Source organism: Chinchilla lanigera, unplaced genomic scaffold (genome assembly GCF_000276665.1).
Source record: "Chinchilla lanigera isolate Chin_1 unplaced genomic scaffold, ChiLan1.0 scaffold00175, whole genome shotgun sequence".
Taxonomy (NCBI): domain Eukaryota; kingdom Metazoa; phylum Chordata; class Mammalia; order Rodentia; family Chinchillidae; genus Chinchilla; species Chinchilla lanigera.
Window position 1 is genome coordinate 90,373 of NW_004955576.1, and position 23,283 is coordinate 113,655.

The 23,283-nt window shown below is 38.2% G+C and overlaps 1 protein-coding gene across 1 annotated transcript; it reads right to left on the reverse strand.

Moving 5' to 3' along the window:
- Positions 1–291: 291 nt before the first annotated feature.
- LOC102008903 (prolactin-like) lies at positions 292–6,534 on the reverse strand. The gene is made up of 5 exons (XM_005413945.1): positions 6,516–6,534; positions 5,015–5,187; positions 3,515–3,622; positions 2,444–2,542; positions 292–483 (listed from the first exon to the last, which is right to left on the reverse strand). Exons 1-5 carry the CDS (start codon positions 6,532–6,534, stop codon positions 292–294), a joined length of 591 nt encoding a protein of 196 aa, XP_005414002.1.
- Between the last annotated feature and the right edge of the window lie 16,749 nt (positions 6,535–23,283).

The following is a 23,283-nucleotide window of genomic DNA, read 5'->3' on the forward strand; positions in this document are numbered from 1 at the left end:
TGGCTCTTCTCTGGAGTGCCATGCTCTCAGGTCTGGTCTTGCTCTTGCCCTAAATACATGGTCGAACACCAGCTCAGTTCCCCAAAGCTCATGGTATATTTTAGATTTTCTGTTAAATGATGAAAAGAAACTCACAAGTTGACAATGTCAAAAGGTTAGTTTTTAATTTTGTATGCAGGGATATCTATGCTTCATAGGGAAGCATGCCTTGAAAGTCACATTTCCAAAGTAATCATTCCTAGTGATAAATTATTGGCAAACATTTCAGAAACAACACCATTGCACGTGGAATTAACAAACACGCTGGTTGTATGCGAGGCAGTTCAAGAAGGAGAGAAGAAAGTGAATCTTGTTTGTATCAGAGACCAAGCAGCGGAGCGTGTTATAAACAGTGAACAGGCGAGCTTGCTCATCAGGTGACTCCAGTGATTCCTTCTCCAACCACAAAGAGTACTCCACATTGTCTGGGATTTCTAAGTCAAACTAGACATCAGAAAGACAGTCACTTTTAATGATACTATTGACATTTCTACCTCTTTATTTCTTCACATTCTTAAATTGAGATTTGGAAACTAACAGAAACTTAAAACTTTAGTTAAACTGTAAACTTGTCCTTTATCTTGCCCAACTATCACATAACTATTAGTCATCTAAAAGCTAGAAGCAGAACACATGCTCTGTTACTCTGACAGGAAAGTGATCAAAGGAAACCTATGCTCCTGGAGGGTAGAGCCCTAAGGTCTAGATCCAGAAAGTTGCTACTTGAGTATAGATATGGACTTGACTAAGGAACACTGCAGAGGCTTTTTCTTTTATCACACTTTATGAACTTTCACACTTTCTGAAACTTATGCCTGACAATTGCTTTGTATTTTACTTCTCCTGCTAGCTCAGCATTTACTTTTGGCTCCTTTGTGCAGCAACTGTTTTGAATACAGTGACAGAACTGAGACTCTAGAAATAATGAATTCTGCAATTAGTACTTAAAGGTACTGACAATCAAGTCATGACTGACAAAATGTCAGTTGGAAAGAAAGTGTGTATAAAGAGGGCACTGGCGGTAGCTGGCCATGGTGAAGACTGTGCTGTGCGGTGGGGAGAAACTGTGCTCAGCAAAGCACTGCACAGTGAAGAGAGATCAGTGGGTCCCTGTGCCCTCCATCAGCCTGTGGGAGCTGGGAGACCCTCAGATCCCAGAGCCACAGTGACACTGTGCTGCCTCGGAAGAGGTCAGCTCATTTCCAGACCTGCAGAGTACAAATAAGGAATAACTGCAGACCCTGGTCAGCTAAATTGTCTTCTGCACAGTAGGAATACTTTTTATTGAACCATATGTCTGCATATTTTATATAGGTTTCTGTTTTTTGTTTTGTTTTTTCTGTTGAGGCTTACCACTAAGACAATACTTCCTGCAAACTACCAAGTTATTCACAATACTACTTAAGTTTTTGGATAAAAGGACATAAAGCAATGAACTATATAACAAATTAATTAACTGAAGAAGTGTGCTCACAATAATAAAGAAATGAAATTCAAATTAAGGTGTTTATTTTCTATGTTCCTGGGTTAACACACTCTTTTTTCTTGTGTCAGACAATTTTTCCTATGAAGGTATCAGGACATAACAGGTACTTAGGAAAAAATGAAAACCATAAGATTGCTTAAGGTACTACTTTTAAAACCACATATGTCCCTATAACACATTTTCTCTGAGAATTTAAAAAGGTGCTTATGTGTTGTCTATCTAATGCTGGAATTTTCCTATAGACATGGAGATACATACTAAAAATATCAATTCAGGCTAAGTACGACAAATTATTTCCGAAGTTTTAATGTGATGACATTAATATTCATTTAGAAACAGCAAGGAAAGTGAAACTTAGACTAGTTTCATCAAACTTTACCATAAGGAAAATTCCTTAATAAAATTAGCTGTCCATTTTCCATGCTATAACAGCTAGTGCCTGTGGGGCAGCGCTGACGATGGTGTCCCTCAGGCTACTCTGGCTCAGAGTGTGCAGAAGGAACATCTAACATGATTTTGACTTTTTTCTTTTCTCACAGTCATCCTCTTCTCTGAGAACAGTGAAAGAATGTGATGCTAAGTCCTGAGTGACTGTCCTGAGATTCTCTGAAGAAAACATTCCTTTGCACATGCTCTGCTCTGGAACAGCAAGCCCTAACACTCCTTTGCGTTAGAATGCACACTGTGGCTGGCTAAGGCTCTTACACTGTTTAATGGCAGAGTAGAGGATGGAACGGGCCGCTAAAATATTCAAAGTGTTTGAGATAGTTCAAAACATTCTCACATAGATGGAAACTCATTATTAGAAATGCAAGGACTCATCGAAAGAATGCTCACATGGTTGACTATAAGATGAGTGAGATCTTCAAGTTGTTGGTACTTTGATAAAATAATCCTGACTTTGTTTGAGAGGAATACTTGGAATTTCGGCAGCCGATGTGCTTCCAGGCCCAGCTGCAGCAGGGCATCTCTCCAGGAGCGCAGGTAGCGAATCACGAGGTTAAAAAGTTGTTCTTGCTATGCAGCCCGTTTGGAACGATCAAAATAAAATAAGTGAGACATAGCTGAATTAGTCACGTGAGACTTTGGCTCAGACAGGTGGAATTAATATAAATCCTTGCTCTTCATGAGTGTTTAAAATTTTCTGGAAATGATGGAAGATTTAAGAAACATATACTTTAAGTGTCTGGCCTATATTGTACTGCACAAAAACCAACCAAGAAAAGCTAAGGAAAAAACTCATATTTTTCTTCTGAGAATTCAATCAGACAGCATTCAGTGTAGTTTCCCCATGAAATACTCTCCCTTTAGTGAAATTAATGCTAAGATTTTCTTCCTGTGAGGGATTCTTAGGAGACAGGCATTAACCATAAAGAAGCTAGAGCTGAGATAAATGATAGAGGTGAATGAGGAGAGTTTGTTTTATCAGGACAGAGCGCAGAGCTCAGAGTTGCAACTGAGAACCGCGACTCCATACATAACAGGACAGCACATCGGGGAGACTTACAGTTGTGACATGGGAGGAGGAGGAAAGCATTGAGGCAGGGTGAAGAAGTCGCGTGTGAGAAGCACAGGCAGAATCAAAGCAGAGTGCTGAAAGTCCAGGAGAGATGGCGCAGATCAGACAGGGGCAGGCAATGTAAACACCACAAGAGCAGGAGTCCCAGGTAACTTGCAGTCAGAAACCATGAACCAGCACATCTTCCATATGTACCGGAATATCCAATTCAGTTCACACTACATAGGGCATAATACATTCAACCCCAGGCACAAGGCATTCATGAAAGTAACATGATCTGCACGGTCAATTTCTGGTTCCAGTACAATATTTAACTTTGACCTTGTCTATAACTGACCCCCTACTAAGTGCACTTTTTCTCGGCCTGCATACTCTTGGTCCGTTTTCCTCCGCAGGTTTGATTACTGCTACCACTGACCGCAGAGTCTCCTAGCGCCCGAGGCAGGACAAACCAATGCAGCTGAACTCACCTGCATCAGCCTGGCCTCCCTCTTGTCAGCTGGAGCAAGGATATCAGCTGTGTGGCAACTTTTCATCGCTGGGAAAAAGTAGCTAGAATCCTTGACATATTCTTTCCCCTGAAAATATTGAAGAATATTTCAGCAGTATGGTGTTGCATATTGAAAACCTGAATTTATTACTAAATTATCGCTATATTTGGTGTAATTCTAACTTTTTAAAATGTGAGAGATACATAAAATTGAACCTAAAGAATTATGAAAGTGACTAATTTGTCTGGAGTTTCCCAGTAAATATAATCTCACGATTTTTAACACATTTTCTTATGTCTCCAACACTTCCTTCTTGGCTATGCCCTTGTTGTCTCATCCTTCTTTAAAATTCTATCTCTAATACTAGCATGAACTACAAAGCTCTAAGTACTTGAATTATCATTTTCTCTAGTATATAAGCTAAAATCATCCCGTGTAGGTACCCATATCTACATATTTAATATCTTTTCTATGGGTCCAAAGTGATATTTTCCTTTAAATGTGGATGAATTATACTCTTCCTTGAATTGACCCTTAACTCATAAGCAAGAATATTGCCAACTTCATCATAAATACAAAATACAAAAATTTCACGTAGCAAGACATCTAATATAATGCAACAAAACTTCATAGAAAATTGTAAATAATAGTTGAAGATGAAAACCAAAGAGAAATACACTGAGTAGTATTAACAGAAAGTTGTGAAAATTGTGAAAGTTTAAAGGTATTGATAAGATGACTTGCAAGACACAAAATGCCCACTTGAAAATGGGGAATAAAAGGAACAATAGTAAATGAAATGAACTGTGTGAATAGTGTATATCGCAGACACTAGGCCTCATTTTCTATGGAAGAACTTAGTTGTTGGAAACCCTAATCTCCTGTCTATTACATAGGAGAATCCACACAGTGTTCCAAGTACCTGTGGAAGGGGTGAATTCTGTCCCCTTGTGAACTATCCTATTACTTCCAATTATAAACTTCATTCTGAACATATTTGAACAGAGAATTCGAGCATTGGGAGTTGCTAAATGCTATTAATTTGACATTTTTTTCCTCTGGGATGACTTCATTTAGTTAAATATACTCAATCCACCCAACTCACTGCAAAGCCTTTCTTGTTTTTACATATCTGCTGTGCACTCCAAGAAGAATGACCGTGGACTGGCCCCTTTGTGCATGACTAAGAAAATGGCACCCTTCCTCATCCCTACTTAATAACCATATGTCAGGACATTAAAAGTTTAGAAATTGCATGTGCTACTGGATTTTTTAAAAAGTCATTAATTCTTTTACAATCTGACTTTCATGAAACATTCCCTCTTTGATGTACGAAAATTATTACTCTATACTTTATAAATAAATTAACATATATTATTAGATATTTGGTTGCGGAGTTCCTCATGTTTAGATTCTAGTAAAGTCCAGTCATGGTTTGGGTTTCTCGATTAGGGCACGCAGAAAAAGTGAAATGCTTACAAATTCCCTGAAGAAGTCTTTGGCATGGAACTGCATGACCAGAGATGTAAAGGTTGCAGAATTATATAGCTCATGAAGGTTTACTTGGCATCTCAAATCATCATGACAGATCCGATGAGAGGCCACATTCAGGAACAGGACCAGATTTGACATGACCAGCAGGAGGAGGGACCCTGTTTGAAAGACAGCACAAGCATCTGCGATGATCTATTTGGTGAGGTCATCACAAGCCATCTTGCCCAGGGAAGCCTTGTCTATGTCCACTGTCTCCAAGGCATGACTTGGTGCTGTAAGAGCTCAGATAGGAAAGAACCAACACATTCCTCTGTAGGCCTGTAGGTGAGGTATGTTTTCACAGTCTGAGAGGTGGTCACTCCTGGATTTTCATATTGCTCCCACAAGTGCCTCTGTACTATGCATATATTTGGAAATTATATTAAATATGATTCAAGACTTTGAAATTATGGACCTAGAATAGTTTAATATCCTGGGAAATTCTACAGTTGATCACCAGGAAGATTCTCAACGTGATTGTAAGTTTTTATTGTATTCATAGGTATACGCATCTTAAACAGTTAAATGGGAACAGCACATTTGATCTATGTTCCATCTTCATTCTTGGAAGAACAAGCACAGAATTGCTCGGTTGCTGGTATTGTGCATGAAGAGCATCCTACCATAAAAGTGACGCCATGGCCGGATCTGAGAATTCCTCACAGGAACACTGTGCAGTTCATGCACGCTTTGCTGATCACGTGAGATAGTTTTCTAAATTTAAACGTTAGTGTAAGCCAGGCAGATTGACTGAGGATTTGTAATAATTGTCAGATGTATTGAAACAAAAGTTTAGAAAAGTTCAATGATTTTCCATGAGTCCTACCATTACCAGGTAGAGGAGGCAGCACACCTGCTTGCAGCTTGCTTTTCATTTTAAATGCATTGGCTTGAGTAATACTAAGAAAGAAGCACAAAATTCGCTGTGACCATTATTTCTGCATTATGACTTCAGAATGGAAAGTTTTATGAGGTTGACTCAAGTTGGGTAAAACAGAGAGTAGACTAAGGAACAATAAAATATTACTTTTGATTTTTTGGAATTCTGACAAATAGCACACATTGGCTTTTGGTCCAGAATAGCTCAAACAGAGCACTGTGGTGTTTTGTGCAAGATATTCTCTTGTTCTGAGATCTGTCATGTTCGTTGGACTGTGCATACCAGGACACAGGTCTCTATGCAAGAAATACTGATAGCATGATGCCTGTGCCTCCATGACCTCCAATAATACACTGCAAAAGTTATTCCACTTTTGGCAAATGTCTAAATGCACCTTTAGAGGATCACTGAATCACTCTAGTAAAACCCTGACCATTTCCTTTACACATAAATAGTGATACTACCTCTAAACCAATAATCCAAAACCTCTTGGTATTAGCTAATACTTTTCTCTAGTAACCCACACAAGACCATGAGGCCAATAACTCCCTGCCTCACTGCACATACCTTTGCCCTTGAGGTCCATGGTGCAGAGCAGGACAGGAAGCACACCTCACCAGGAAAGGACGGTCTGTGTCAAGAGCAAGATTAGACATCAGTTACCAAAGTTTGAAATCGTCGTGAATACTTTTAATCAGACATTCTCCTTCCCTTCCTTGCCCTCTATTTACATCATCAAGATTACGCCCTCAACTCCATACAGAAAACTTTACTTTGATCTCACTTATATTCAGGAAGATATACTGGCCAGAAACGATGGATCTTGATTAATTAGCCCAAGAAGAATTGAGACAGGTGATGAAGGTGAGCTTCAGAGATCTGAGTGAGTTGGAGGATCTGCAAATTTTAAAGCTTTTTTCTTTAAGTTTGACTGTAATTTCTGCGCAGTTTCTAAAGTATATATAGTGTTTTTCCTAGGAAATAGACTTTATTATCAATTATAAATTTTGTGCTTCAAGAATGGTAGATAAATTATGTTTCAAAACCATGAAACTTAAAATATAGAATATAAAGATATCTAAAGCAATGTGTTTCAATTTTGTATTTTTCTTGCATCTATACCTTCTACCTTCTCTTCTTCAATATGAAATATCTGTGTGATACCTTGTCTAGTAATGTTTAGTAATATATATTTTCATCTATTTCTTACTTTGTCTTTAACGTATAGATAAAATTTTATTATTTTTCTTTGAATTCAGACTAAGAAAGACACATGAAAACACTACATACAGACATAAATAATTAATTACTCAATAGTCAACTTATATCTGGAAATTTTGTTGCTTCAGGAGGAAGAGGCACATATGTGTAGGAAGCAGAAAAATAGATCATTTTACTCACATTTGTGTGCAATCATATCTAAGGTTTACAAATATTGCCTTTGAGCTTACTGAGTTTGATTTGGTGCTATCACATAGTCCTTTTTAACGCCAACACACACACATATAAAAACACATATTACAAATACCTAGTAAGGAAAGTAGTGAACCAAATCTTAACCAATAATTTCTATCATTCTCAAGGGTACACGAGGATAACCTGGAATTGGCCTATGCTCAATCTGCCTTCTCAGGTCCAAGTCTCTCTACAAAGAAATGAAAAAATTCATCTTTTTGGACTGAAAGGATGCATATATCATTTAGAATTTATTATTACATATATTTTATTAAATAATAACCTTACTAAGATATTAAGCAAACTGACATTTCTGTACAACAATCTTCTATTTGCCTGAGTTTAAGGATTCACTGGCTCTGTAAATCTAAAACCTTGGTCAGAATTCAAAACACCTTTATAGAGAACGGCTTTTTATTCTGGACAATGAAACTCTGAATTAATAAGAATGCAAACCTGAGTGGAGAGTATTTAAAGTTGTCTGACATCCCCCTCTTCTCCAAAATTTGTAAGAGTAAGAAAAGCCTCCATAAGAACAGACACAAGTACTCTTAAATTGTAAAGGTGCTGAACCTTTTGTAGGAAGGCAGGATAGGAGCGATCTAGGAAACCTGAGTTGAGTGTGTGCACTGGAGGACAACTGAGTGACTGATTGATCTGCACAGAGGTGAGCTCCTCAGTGATATTTACTCTCTGCTTCCTTGTTCTCTGCCCTCCATGCCTCCTGTGAGTGGATTATGCAACATATTAAAAGAGGAAATGTGCGTCTTATGCAGTCACAGCTGTCACATGCTCTCTACTCCATAGGCCTCCACTTTCACCCTACCAGCTGGATGTGCTTTTGCTCTATATCAAATCATATCTTTAAATTAGAATAATGAAGAAATTCACTACTACTGACCTTTTCTGCTTTTCTTTTAAAATTCCATTTGTTTACCATTTTTCAACTGAGAACTTTTGAATAAATTGAGAGTGGATAACTGATTTCTTCCAAGTTGCTGGTGAACTGGAGCAATTATTTTAGAGTTCTTCTGAAATTCTTAGCATATCTTAAAGATAATAAGCAACATTTCCTTCTTCATTAAAGGACCCCAATACTTAACACTAAGTGACACTAAATTGACATTTAATCCTAGTTAGGGAAAAATACATTTGTAATATATATTTTGTTATTTAAAATACTCTTTTGAGATGTTTTCATTTTTCTCTATTTTATGACACTCTGCATATATAGATGGAATCAAATACAGTGAAATTTATCTACTGCAAAATACAGTGGGAGAATTAAAGCATAAAAGAAATAAATGTTTTTAAATATTCAAAGTAATTGTCAAAGTATATTTTAAATTCTTTGGGTAATAAGTTATCACTAATGATGTGAAACATGCAAATACTTAAATTATATTGTTTATAGATGTAAAAATTTCAAATATTTAATACTGAAAAACTTGTAGAGAAAGTATAATTTATGTTATTTTCAATATAATTAGTCAGAAAATATAAAGCAATGATAGTTTCTTGAGTGACATTGGACTCATGATAAGTAGAATGTAAAGGTGAATTTACTCTATTACCTTATGTTAGTTTCATTCACACTGTCGTAATTTCATCCCAAGTGCTCACATTCAGTGCTTGACTTTGGGAGGAGTGTGGAGACCAGCAGTTTCTGCAAGCGCACAGGAGGTGCTGGAGCAGTGTGGAGGATTCAGAGTCCTCAGCACGTCAGCGTGCCATTCTGGACTCATCTCCTCTCAGAAGCGGGTTGCCATCTCAACAGTTCATAAAGCCCTACTTGGGTGGACACACTGCTAACCATGGCTTCCTTCATTGCTAAGTTTTTACATATGCTGAGTGAATTCTGCTTAAAAATAAGTCATATTCTTCAGAAGCATTGCTGCCTCAAATTTAAGCCTGCATATTTTGCACCATGCAATACATTTCTCTGCCTAAAGTTTTCTAATATAATTTTACCATTCCATAGCAAACTTGGATTACTTCTCTTTACTCATTAACAATAATGCCTTTTTTTGTGAAATCTACACATTTGTAGGTTGATCTTACATGCAATGATAAAAGGTTAGCAAAGTCGTTTTCATGTACGGTTGAAAAGAAGAAGAAAAGGAAATGTAAATAAGAGTGAATTCCTTTTTGACATGATCAGCTTTCTAAACCATTTAAAATACAGATTCATGACTTTTTGCTCATTATGGCAAATTAATGTTTGACAAAAATGGGTAAGATTTCAGAAGATACTCAGTTCACATAATTTTCACTAATTTTCATTGTAATACATTTAACAGAATTCAAGCCCATTCAAGAAGACTATTACACACACAAATGTGACCAAGTTTGGAAGTAAGTATGTTCATGGTAATTTTTCATGAATTATGTCTGGAAATCAATCAACATAGCTTATTAGATAATTATTATAAAACTGTATAAATTATTTTATAGTTTCATTGGTTAGTGTTATCGAGAGAAGTAAAATGAATAGAACACATATTCATCAATCATACACAGACACAAACACACACACACACACACACACACACACAGGGATAAATACTAATTCCCTGGATATATATGCACAAGGGGATAACTACATCAGCTTACAAGTTCAGAACAAGGAGCGTCCAAAGATGTAGTCTGAGTGATGAATCTCCAGAAAATCCAGGGACTGTTCTCCACAAGAAATTGCAATTCACAGAGTAAGAGGGATTGAAAAGCACCACAACTCCGATATCAGAAGGCTGGACTCTAACTGAAGAGCCTGTTATATGAGGCTGAGTTGTGTAGCTGAAGAAACTGTAGCCTCAATACACAGCTACAGTCAAGTTCTTTCACCCTTTTATTCTACCTGTCTCGTTATCCCACCAGAAGATGCCATTCCCAGTTGCCTTAGGTCCTCCCATGACCAGGATGGTGAACTACATACCAGTCATATTTGAAGCATGTGACGAGCAGATCCAGAAGTGAGCTTTGCTAATCTGCTAGACATTGCTCAATATAGTCAGGAAGACATGTCATGAGTAGCAGGCACAGGGCATCCCAGGTAGATCTGGCAACCAAGCACGTCCCCTTAAACAATATATAATTTATAATACAGTTAATAGCAAGTGTATAATTCCAGCTTACATAATGAAGATGCTCTGCAAGGCAATGAGAATGTCTTCACTCCTCCCCACAGTCTTCCTTGCAATCTTCCTTTGAGTGGTGTATACATTTCCAAGGACATCACTTACCTTATAAAATATTGATTTAACAATATTTAACTGCTGATATTAATCAATTTTAATTATATTATACAGTACAAGAATACAACAAAAAGTTCCAAAGATACCGTATGGTTTTAGCAGACCTTTCAGCTGCTCTAGCTTCTCTACATAGAGAATTAATCCTAACCTTTCTTTGTGTAGCATCAGGGCAAGATCTCATTCTGCCTGGACTGGGCTGCTGTAACTTTGCAGTGACCTTAGTAACAGACTTCATATTCTCAGACTTCATGTCAGTGGAATCGGTGCTGTTTCTGTAGGTGGAAGCTTTTCCATTTGAGAAATGGAATTTTTATGTTAGTAAAGCATAACGCCATAAAAAGCTGAAAGCAAATGTAGCACTACTGGGTTATTGAGGTTAAAGCTCAATGATACCATGCCCATTTTCACACACTGCTTCCAGTACCCAGGCATTCAGGGTCTGACAGTAGTTTCAGATGTCAGAAAATGACTTAGGCTTTACACAGACACATGGATAACTTTGCCTAGGCGTGCAATTTATTACTGTATAGTAACACTGTGATTACATCTTGAAAAGACATTTTCATCATTATGTCAATCCACCTGTATCTATATGGCAGGAAATGTGTCAGGTCCAATCAATTCCATGATCATAAGGACTTTTCCATTCTTCCATATCCTTGGAGAGCATTCCTCACTAAGAATAAATGCTGTGTGGAAGAACTGGATGGCAGAAGAAGCATTTTATAAGCTGATGGATGCTAGAGTTTTTCAAGAATTATATTTAAGGAAGAAAGTTCTATAAAAAGGATGTGTCTATTCCAGTAAAGACAAAGACCTGCTCTTTCCATGATGAAAGCAGTCAAATACATTCACATTGCCATCAGGATGCAGGCTGCTCACCATGGGGAGGGGTGTCATTCCTGTCCTCAGTTTTGATCTTTCTTTCCTGGCAAGTTGTGCTCTCAGCAGGGGCTCTGGCCTACTCAGCACTGCGGAGTGTAAGTAATCTTCCTGAGCTTATCCACAACCTTCACCTCTGTCACCATGACCACTTTGCTCAGGAGCCCACTGAGTCATTATTTGGTCTTTCTTAAAAAGAGGATCGACTTCTATCCCTGCAATGTAATTTTCAATATCTTCCTTGCTAAAGTCCTCTTATTCTGAGGACTCTTACTGTGGGCATTTGTGTGTGACACAAATTTTTTGACGTTCTTCAACTATATGGGGATATCTATCCCCATCACTTTATGTCAAATATCTCTTTCTAGAGTTTTGCATGTTAATTTTCTGAACTCCAGCATGACCGCTAGCTTACAGGCAATGAACAGCTAAATAGACATACATCTATACAACTTCACATCTAGACATTTTTCTCCCAAGCCAACATGGAGGTGAGGTACACTGCCCAAACCTCTGCCACCTCTGCATATGTCCCTCAATGTTATCTTTCTCTTGTGTCCTGGAAATCTGTTGTAATGCTGCAGTGGTACAACAGCATGTGGGGTCCACATATCGTGTGGAACCATCTGTGCAACTGGTCTTCTCTCCCTATACCAACAGATTTCAGGGTACAGCTTATGAAGACATAGGTACACATTGAGATGTAGAAGGCAATAATAATTAGTAAGACCTGTGACAATGAGGCCACTTCTTCACGTGTCACACTTGTAAACCCTGAAACTATTCAGACCCAGTCACACAAATGCAATTTTTTTTGTTTGTTTGTTTCTTGTTGTTCTCCGGTACCAGGAACCGAACTCATTACCTAGCGCTTGCCAGGCAGGCACTTTTGCAGCTGAGCTAAATCCCCAGCCCTGCAGTTTTCATTTAATGATGGAGTTGTATAAACATCAGAGTTTACAGTTAGTTGTACCAGATATCATCCAGTCTACGGTGAGCATCTTAGGTTGCAGGAAACGTATCATACTTTTTTAATACTGATCAGTTTCCACTGAGGACTAGTAGTGGTCTAGAAACTGCTGCTCAAAGAGAGCTATTGTCACCAGCTGATGGCAGAATTTTGCTCCCAAACCCAAACGTAAAACTGAATATTTTGCTTTGCAATATTATGAAGGAAATTATTATCTGTGTTCTGTTTTAGAGTGCCTATTTACAGAGTTCTAACGCCTGACATCCAGACTGACTCTTTTAATTTCATCAGAAGTTCAAATTACTTGTTTATATATCATCTTATGTTTCTAGATATTGTGTGAATGTAAGCTTTATAGATTTTAAAATAAAAATATCCTTAATTTTTCAAAAAATTGTAGCTCATCCTTAAGGAGTTATGTATACTTCTAGAAAAATAACTCTATAGACAAAAATATTCAAATATTTGCATTGTCCATTTCTACCTACAGATGGTGAGCTATGTGTGTCTTGTGAAATACTTATGTTCCCAACAGCAGTGAATACAGTAGGTCATGTTATGTGAAAATTCCTGATTCCTTTCTGCTTACTATTTTGCACATGGATCTGCCCAGTACAGCTTGGCAGGTGGCTGGTACATTGTGGTGGATACATTGTGTCAATCTGAGGAGTCCAGAAGCCTAACAAAGAGCTCAGCAGTTCTACATCCTGAGTGAAATGGACATGCCCTTACCACTTTAGGATGTTGATCATTGTGTCAATTTGAGAAGTTTAAATGTTCAACTGAGTGATTCAGCACTAGGCCACAGTCCTCACTTTGTGAACATTCTAAGCTTGAAGAAGAGAAAGGCGTGGAGATGGTGTGGGCCTGAGTCGATAGCCAATATACACTATAAGGAAGGAAAAGATGCTCGCTCCTTTCCCTTTTTGTTCCTGCTGCTCTTGCTGTCGTGTGCCACCTTGAAGTGTTGCCCCTGTGCCTTGCCACCCTGCCTTGCAGCCAGCTGAGTATAGACTGAAACCTCCACAGACTGTTAGCTGAATAAACCGTTTTTGGCTCAATTTTGGTAGATGAGTATTTTGTCTCAGCAATGAAACAAAATTAACCAACACATCAGTTATGATGAACAGCTTTCTAACCCTATAGAATAATCATGAATCAGGATGACTCAGTATCCATTTGCCACTTTCTCCAGAGGAATGCTGTAGTAACATAGTGAATGTGTTCACAATATTCTTTATATCTTATTTAAAAGACACTATAAAATTGCTGTAATTATTAATTGCTGTAAATGAAACCACTCAAAAAACAAACGACTCAAAAACTCAGAATCCTAAACAGTCACAACTAATTTATGGCTCATTGAGATTACACAGTGGTGAGTCTAATGGCTACAGACACCTGCTAGCTTCCTTTCAGAATCATCTGGTAGTTGCTGGTGGCTGTTAGGTGTCACCATCAGTGCATTCTAGGCTGTTGCATGGCGGGGAAGAAGCATTCCAAAGTTAATGAAGTTTTTAGCGAAGCAGAAAGTCTACTGTCTTAAATGACTTGCCCTTGGAATTTACCTATAATCCTTTCCATCATGGTTAACAGGACAGCCACACTTTTAACACAGCACAGACCAAACTCTCAATGGATGTGGTGTCAACATCACATTGCTGAAGAGGAGGAATAGGGTGGAAGGGTCCCTTGAGTTGATCTTTGACAGCAGGTTCTACAATGATCATTGAGTTCATCCCATATTACTTTTATAAATGAAATTTTCCAGCAAATGATCTGGAAGTGTAGCCTCTAAATGATGTGTTTTAGTCAAACAATTGCACATTTCTTCAAATTCTACTCTTGTGGCTGGCAACTTGTGACAGATTTCTCCTTTGTACCTCCAAAAAACATTTTATATGTGCTTCAATATAAGTCCTCTAAGGGAAATAACATCAAATCATTGATTTCTTTTTTGAGAATCTAGATGAGGGATCAGCCAACATATTCTGAATGAGCTACATAAAAATAAAATATTTTGAAGATTGTAAGTCAAAAGGCAGAAATCAAGAACATTAACATGTAGCTACAGAATTATTTAAAGTTTACCTTTTTAAATTTTGAATGTTATGTTTAGCTCATGATTTTGTGATAAAGAGAATAGAATGTTACGTGGATCTAGAAAGTATTTAACAAGACAGTCCGCCAAGGGACACAGGAGTCAAAAGCTGTACTTTTGTTGAGTCTGTAGGATGATTTAAATCAAATAGAAGATGGCTGAAGCATAATAGTACATTCATCCCTTCTGTCCTACTAGGAGAATGACCTCAGTCTTATTCCTACAAAGGGTAAGGAGGATTTCTGGGTAGATGGTGGAATGATGAAGAGCAGCAGCAATAGAGTCTCTTTGACATGAGAAGCCAAAAGCTGCAATATTCCCAAACTGGGATGAGAAGGATAAAGAAGTGGGTTCCGGGATCCAGAAAGACTTGGAAGTGAGCACTGGAACCAACAGGCAGAGTACAGAGAGGGATTTCAACACAGAAGCAATATGCAGCGAGTGGCACTTTCTCCATGAATCCTAGCTTGAAGTGGAGAGGAACAGCTCAGATCTGCAGAGGCTCAGTGAGTACTGGTGAGTCTAAAGGCCTCCACAGAGAAATGCACGAGTGCAACAGAGCAGTGGATGCTGCAGACTGTAGTGGAGGTGAAGGGATGCCAGTAGAGTTGAGTCATCCTCAGGAGGGGAGAATTGGCCCATTGCTCTTTTGCAATGGAGTCTATTAAAAGCAGGACAGTGACTTGGCTCCATCTAGGGGCTCCAAGTGTGTGGAGGAGGCACAGACGGAGGAGACACCAAGATCAGGGACAGTTCAAACTGACAGTTCAGACTTTTCAAACTGCCAGTTCAAACTGGCAGGAGACAACCAGAGTATTAAGGGCTGAACAACTCAGGTACTAGCATAACATACAGGAAGTGAAGCTGTCTGAATGAAAGCCCTGGCTTGATGGGAATATCCACCACCTGCTGTAATTCCACCATGCGCTTGCTGGATCATTGAGTGTGGGTCTGCGCTCTGTCTGCGCACTTTGTTTACAAATGACAGAAGAAGCACAGTATGAAGTGCACTTTTTTGCCATCCTTCCGGTACTTTTTTTCATTTTTCTGATTTATTTCTTTTCCATTTACATAAATATGAACATTGTTTCTACTTTTGAAATTTTGTTTTGTTCTCTCCTTGGTTTTGGTTTTTCTTTCTTTCTTTCTTTCTTTCTTTCATTCATTCATTCTTTCTTTCTTTCTTTCTTTCCTTCTTTCTTTCTTTCCCTCCTGTCTTCTTTCCAATTTCTCAAAACTGTTTAATCTTCTTTTGTCTTCATTTTATTTCCAATCTCTTTCTCTTGTATTCTTTTCTTTTCCTCTACCTCATTTTTCATTTTAAAAATAAAAGGAAGAAAACATTAACAGCAGACAACATTTTACAAAATAGCAAGAAAACAGTACAGAAACTACAGAGTTACAAACAAAGTAGTAGGGAATTAACAATGCTTGTTGTATTCCATATTGATATCTTCAAAGTAGTTTGTCATGAAAACAGATAGAGACATGCAGTGCTGATCAACCAAGGACTCACTGACAGTTTCTTTCAGCAAAGAAATACAAGACAGTACAACAGCCATGTTAACTATCCTGCATATACATACATACAAAATTCCTCCTTCTTTCCCTTCTCTTTTCCCACATCCCAGTTACCCTTTACCTTTCAGTGCTTTTTTATCATTTCACAATATCTATCACACCTCCCAGTTTACATTAACTTTTTCAGGTTTTAACAATAGTGAAACAATGCCCCCTTTTAAATTTTCTCCCTTGAGGGTAAGTCACCATACTGAGCAAATGTTTCCAGTAAAGATGTATAAGTGACAAATAAATAAATGAAGAAATGGTCAACATTTCTGTGTATCAGGAGAGGAAAATTAAACAACACTGAGGTTCCATCTCATTCCAGAAGGAATGGCAACTATCAGGAAATCTACTAAGAATGAATGCTGGCAGAGCTGTGGCAAAAAAGGAACACTTCTTCAATCTTGGTGGGAGTATAGATAGATGCGACCACTGTGGAAATCTGTGTAGATTTGCTCAAAAATCCAAAACCAGAGGTTCCACTTGACCCAGCTGTTCTCTTTCTTCCCAAAAGAATGAAAATTATCACAGTGCAGTAATATACACACACTTATATTTATAGCAGCAGAGTTTGTAATAGCTACATCTTGGACACAGACCAAATGTGCATCACTTGATGAATAGATAAGGAAGATATAGGATTTTTCATAGAATGGACTACTACTGAGCCATAAGTAAAGATTAAGTTGTGACATCTGTAGGTGAATGAATCTTAAGATCATACTCTTCAGTGAAATATATCAGATATATAAGTATATTGAATGTATGCATGTTTACATATGGCACGGTTTTATCTAGCGTGGGAAGTAGAAAGTGTAATACATTCCAAAATATAGAATACATATGTTGAAATAGGTACAAAATATGCAAATAGACAGTGGAACTAGAGAGGGAGGTGGGAAAAGGAAAAAAGAGAGAAGAGAAAACAAGATAAAGTTAAAACAAAGCTTTTGTATATAATGAGGGGAGAATGGATTGAAGGGAGGTGAGAGGAATGGAAGAGAAAGATGAATCAGAATATATCATGTACCAGCACAAATTCTCTGTGATGAATGTGATCACTACATATATTCAAAAGGTATAAGAAATTAATTTGTTAAAAATATACAAGAAAATAGAAAAATTCATTGACCATTACAAAATCTTGAGGAGAAATATCCATTTAGTTATTCTAATTGGATTTACATTTAGTGTATTTTATACATTTCTTTTTTCTTTTTATTCAAAATTCATATGTCTAACTTTATATGTACTCAAGGCTCCATATAATAGCTCATAGATTTTATTATATAGCTAAATTTTCTACTATAATGAGATAATATTTTCAGGTGAATTAATTCACCTTAATTCATGGCATATAAATCTATCCTCATCAGGTCTAGAAAATTCAATCAGAAAACTTAACTAGCACAAGGAAAATGATGGCACATCAATAAAAGTTTACATGTAACCTGGCTACTTTGAGATGAGAAACCCAAAATGTTAGAAAGGATATAAAAATGTATAAATGTTAAGAAATAGGGGGTGCTGGAGATTTAGTTCAGCAGCACAGCACCTGCCTGGCAAGCGCAAAGTCGTGTTTGATTCCCGGTACCAGAAAAAAAAAAAAAAAAAAAAAAAAAAAAAAAAAAAAAAAAACCAAAAAAGAAATACAGAGATAGGTGTTTTACAAAGGGGAAGGATACCAAGAGATCCAGGTGAACACAGGGCTAGGACTTATCCTTATCCCTTGAATGGGCTTTGGGCAAGGCATATCGGTCTAGCTGTTGTCAACAAAGGCCTACATCCAGGACTGAACCCAGATTTTATTCATGTGTGAAGAAGGGCGTGGCTGCAGGACCAGTGACTGTGAGTGTGGTGGAAACACATCAGTGCCATGTGCAAGGGGGTCGGGAAACACGCCTGCCACCTCCAAAGACTACTATCAGCACAACAGCTAGAGGTGATATGCATTGCTTAAAGCCAACTGAAGGGATAAGGAAAAGTCCCAGCCAGCTCTGTACATACCAGTATATGGAACTAGGGTCAGGCTCAGTCAAAACAGAGTTAACAGCTCCTCTTTTAAGGAGATCACCTGGGTGGCCCACCACAACTACCATTGGAAAAAACTGGAGCTGTGTGCCACAGGTGCTACACATTCTCAACCTAGAGCTCATTATAAGGAAGAGATTCAGAGACCAAATGTATTGATTTGTTGAACATGGCTCAAAGATTTTCATCCAAAGGTGATAAATTTCAATCTTAACTAGATTTCAACAGAAGGCTTCTTATCTATGTAAATATTGTACAAAAAATTTAATATTACAAAAACCATGTTTAACATACATACTTCAAAAACCCAGTAGCAGCAGTCAAAGGTGAGATTTCATTGCAGAAAAATGTCCTAATAATTCTTGCCTTTTCAACATTATTGTAACAGTTATATTGAAGAAAAGCTAATTTCCATACTGTCAATTCTCTGTGTAATTGCAAGCAAGAGAATAATGTCATAATTTTTATTTGAGAGTCAAGTTTCTTGAGGAACTTAGTGTACAATCATACATTTTATGGTGATTTGTTGAGTCCTCCTCTAGTTTTTCAGTGTGATGTGCAGTGCAGGACATCATGTTGCGTCTACACCTTACAGAACTACAGGGGGCCAGACAACAGCTGCCAGGAGCTCATGAGTGGCATTTTGGTTACTGTGGGAATGACTTAAATCAGAATAGAAGAGAAGCAAGGCACAGTGAAAAGCCTCACATTTTCTGTCTTCTGAGTAGACTGGATTAAGTGACCTTACCCATGAAAAGTTGAGAAAATTTTGCTCAGACTAACACTGTGTTTATGACCATCCTCAGCTTGAATTCTTCCTGATCTTGTGAATTTGTTCTTGGGATGAAGGAGATTCAAACTCTTTCACTTGACATAGGGAAAATTTCAAAGCCTTTTTTATCTAATGATTGTTTTTCTTCCTTCATTTGTGTCCTTTTACTACAGAAGTCCAACACCGCAACAGTCTTTGGAGATTCTTTAAGAGTGACCAGCCTCATAAGTGTACACAGAGAAAACTTATATATAAACAATGAATACAAACTGCATTTCAATAGTATATTTATTCTGGAGCAACATAAGGCAGGAAAAAAGAAGATAAAATATTCTTTGCAGTATCCCATATTTCTTATAAGGAAAATTTGAGATTGAAATATGGTGAATGTTTAAGTTCAAAATTTATTAGAGTAGGAGATATTTACCATCACTGCCAGTCAAAATCCTCCCCTCCCCTTGAACATGAAGCATATTGATCTTGACTCTTTTTACAGTCATTCTGGAAGTCTGCTTCATGAGTGGTTTCATCAGATGTGGTGAAATGTGCATGTTGACAGTTGATGGGCAATGCAATCTAATGGAGAGCAACATTTCTAAAATGTTAGAGAATCTCTTCATCTGCCTTTTGCACTGACCTAAAACTGTGATTTCTGGTTCTTCCCAAAGACAAAGGACTGAGAGACAACCTTACTGTGGCCACCTGGGAAACTCATATGAGACAAATGATTGAAGCAGGTAATCTCAGACAGGGGAGGCAAACATCCCCAGCAATGAAAAATAAACCACAAAGAGGGATCCCCTAGACTAAATGAAATACGCGCTTGTTTGAGAAAGGGCATCAGAGACTCTGATAGTCAGCAGCACACTTGCCTTTCTACGTGTGTACATACCCCCTAAGGGTGTATCTCACATCATGAGGAAAAGCGAGTACTTCAGAGGCCACAATGCAGGAAAGTGCTCCCTGCATACACTCTCTCTTCCATGGAAGAGGCACCCACCCTGGGAGATAACTGTGGAAAGAGTCCAAGGAGCCATGGCTACAGGCAGTGACACTGGGGAGTAAGGGGAGGGAGCAGCTCTGTGACAGGCACTCCTTCTCACAATTGCTTCCTGAACACCAAGGGTCTCTGCATCTCTGTGCTTTCTCCTCACTGTTAGTGACTCAGGATCACTATGGAAAGCCGCCATCCCTAAGCAGAAACCAACTGAGTCTTGAGTTCTAGGACACAGGGCTCTCTGACAAGGGTTGCAGACTGCAGCCCTGAGACAGGAGGGAGAAGTGAGACACAGCAGTGTCATCCTGAGCACTCATGTGCAGCTGTGTCCACGCACTGGGGAGGCTGAGAGAGCTCCTGCTCCTCTTCCAACTGGAGAACTCTGCCTCCACTTCTTCTGTTGTCTGTGGTATTTGCTTTTAATTCATTACATTTTGCAATTCTCATGTAGGTGACTCAGTGCAGCATTTAACTTTGTGACTCAGGGTGATTTCACGTGATGTTATGGTGTCAAGACCATCCTTACTTTACAAAACATTTAAATTTACCCTTCTCTGTAGGAAGTAAATACTCTGTGGTGAGTACATGTGGCTTTTATGGATTTGGGGGTATTTATTTTTTCATTTTTATGTATTTCATTGACCAACAATATGTGGCATAATCCACTGATGGAAATAAACTGAACATAGAACTATCATCCATCCGTGAATGATTCAGCCCAGTGGGAATGCAAAGAATTGTAGATTGCACATACAAATATTTTTGGGCAGGTTCATGTACAGGCAAAATTCTGAAAAAGCAGGGGGTCCTAGAGCTGGAAAATGTATTACAGTCTCCAAATTTCTCAAGTTCAACTTCAGAAATGCAGAGAATATTAAGGCATAATTAGGTGATGAGAAAAGAAAGTGTTACAAAGACATGAAAACATTCCAGTGAAAACAGGTGTTTTATATGGCACAATCAGCTTTTAAAAAGTAGCCATAAAAAATATTCACTGTTAGCCACAATTCTAATGTAACTTTGTCGTTGGTTTTAAGACTATAATTAAGCGATCATCACCACTTCTCCTTTGCTTAAGTTGTTTGCTTGTTTGTTATTTCTGCAGAGTAATTTGGGTAAGCGTAAGTATGGTCCTCTCTTTCACATGAAAAAGGGAGTATGAGATCAAGGATCGCATGATCCCACAACATGTATGAAACAGCACCACTTTATTTGCATAGATTTGCTTTATGTAATTAGTATACGGTCTCATTTTTCATTATGTATATGGTTGTCAACATGCTTACACGCACATACATGGTACCTTGGTATCTGATAAAGCAAAGATCCTAGAGAAGATATTTCTTGCATCCCAATTCCCTGAATAGGATCATACACTGTCATTCCTCTGGGCCCTGCCTGAGGAAGTCATATGCTTTGTGCCTCTACCCTGAGGAGCATGACAAGAATCTCATTCCTGAGGTGCTTTCCAGAGACCAGAAGGCGGAGTGTCTTATCTCTGAAGTCACTGACATGAGTAGGGACACACAGGCCTTGCTCTTTGTCCCCACAGTTATTACCATTGCATCAGGCATGATCACGCAGTCCTCATTCCCTCTTACTGTTAACTCTTTTCATCAACATAGGAATAAAATGAACACGTTTCCCAGATGCTCTAGGTCATCTTTCCTTGTCAAGTGTCTTCAATACATAGGAATTATGACTGAATAAATGTGATGTTTTACTGGCATTCACTCATCTGGTGTCACAGCGGTAGCAGCTCTGCACTGTGAGGTAGTTAAGAAAGAATTATTTAATCACCTAGAGGTTTTTTTTTTTTTTTTTTTTTTTGGTTTTTCTCCGTTACCAGGAACCGAACTCATGACCTTGCGCTTGCCAGATAGGCGCCTTTGCTGCTGAGCTAAATCCCCAGCCCCAATCACCTAGAGTTTTGCAGCCTATTGGACACAATCACTTCTTCAAAATCTGAACTGGCCATTTATTTTGATCATTGCTTTGGTTATTAACATTTAAAATTCTAATATCATACCCGCTTAAGAGAATATATACTTCATTCTCCAGCCTTTCCTGTGCCTGGCACTGCATTCCTTCTACAGCTTTCTTGCTGAGGTGTTGGAATCTGTTTCTGCACCCCTTGTGTCTTACATGAACTTGAAATTTGATTTGGTAAATGAGAGTTTGTTAAACAGACAGGGCACAAGTAGAGAATGGCAACAAATTCTCCTGTGTTTTTGTTTGCTGCTCTCTCCTCAGAACCAACCAGGTAACCTGCCCTGGCTATCCTACCCAAAGAAAAATCAAGTGGAGGAATGGTAGGTGGTCTCTATGTGCTGCCAGGTGTCAGCCCGGTGTCACCCAGCTCAGCAACAGCTGGGTGAGACACAGGTGTGCAGCAAGCCCAAGACAGACTCAGTCTCTCTCTTCAAGCCTGGCTGAGCTCACCACAATCAAAGGCTTGGAATCTTAGCAGCACAAGGAATGCAAGTCCTCAAAGCCACTAAATGAAATGTCATAAGCATGAATTTGCATATGTAATTTTCTTATTATTTTGTCAAACTTTTTCAGTGATAAACATTTCATTTTCTAACAGAAACTAAGGAACAATTTTAAAGCTGATGTTTGATTATGAGTACATTTTCAGGAAACACTTTATAAGCTGTAAACTATGGTATACATACACTTAGATACTGAAATATAGTGGATTCTCAGTTCAATAAATAAAAAATTTTGTCCATTAGCTTAACTTTATGTGCTTATCTGGGAAGAAATTTAAATGATCAGATGATTATGTTTCAGAATTTAAAACTAACACTGGAGAAGAGCCTAAGCTTTCCTCCTTTATGAGTTTGCATGAACCAGTGTTGGCTGCAGCTTCACTGAATATGAACCTGGGTCACTTTCATTAGCTGTAAGGAAGTTTCCCATAGCGCCATTCTTTATAAAAGTTCTTTCCCACTTGGTCATGGAAATGTCTCTTCAGTGCCAGAGTTAACAACTGCTTGCAGAGAGTGATTTATTTACCTGACAGTAAGTTATTTTAAAGGCAAAGTATCAAAAATGGCCTTGTGAAAAACCAGCAAAGGCACAGTTATATTAAATTTACATATTTAGTTTATTTCAAAGACAATTGTGAGATTATTGAGAGAATTCGAATTTAATTTTGATTGTTTTCTCAACTCCCCTTCTGCATCTGGCCATTTTCCTGCAACAGGTTCCAGAAGGTGGGGAAGTAGCCTAACCTGGGAGCTGCTCTCTCCTTGGGAGTAAAGGTGGAGCAGCTGGGCGGAGGGGAGCAGCCCTGGAGAGC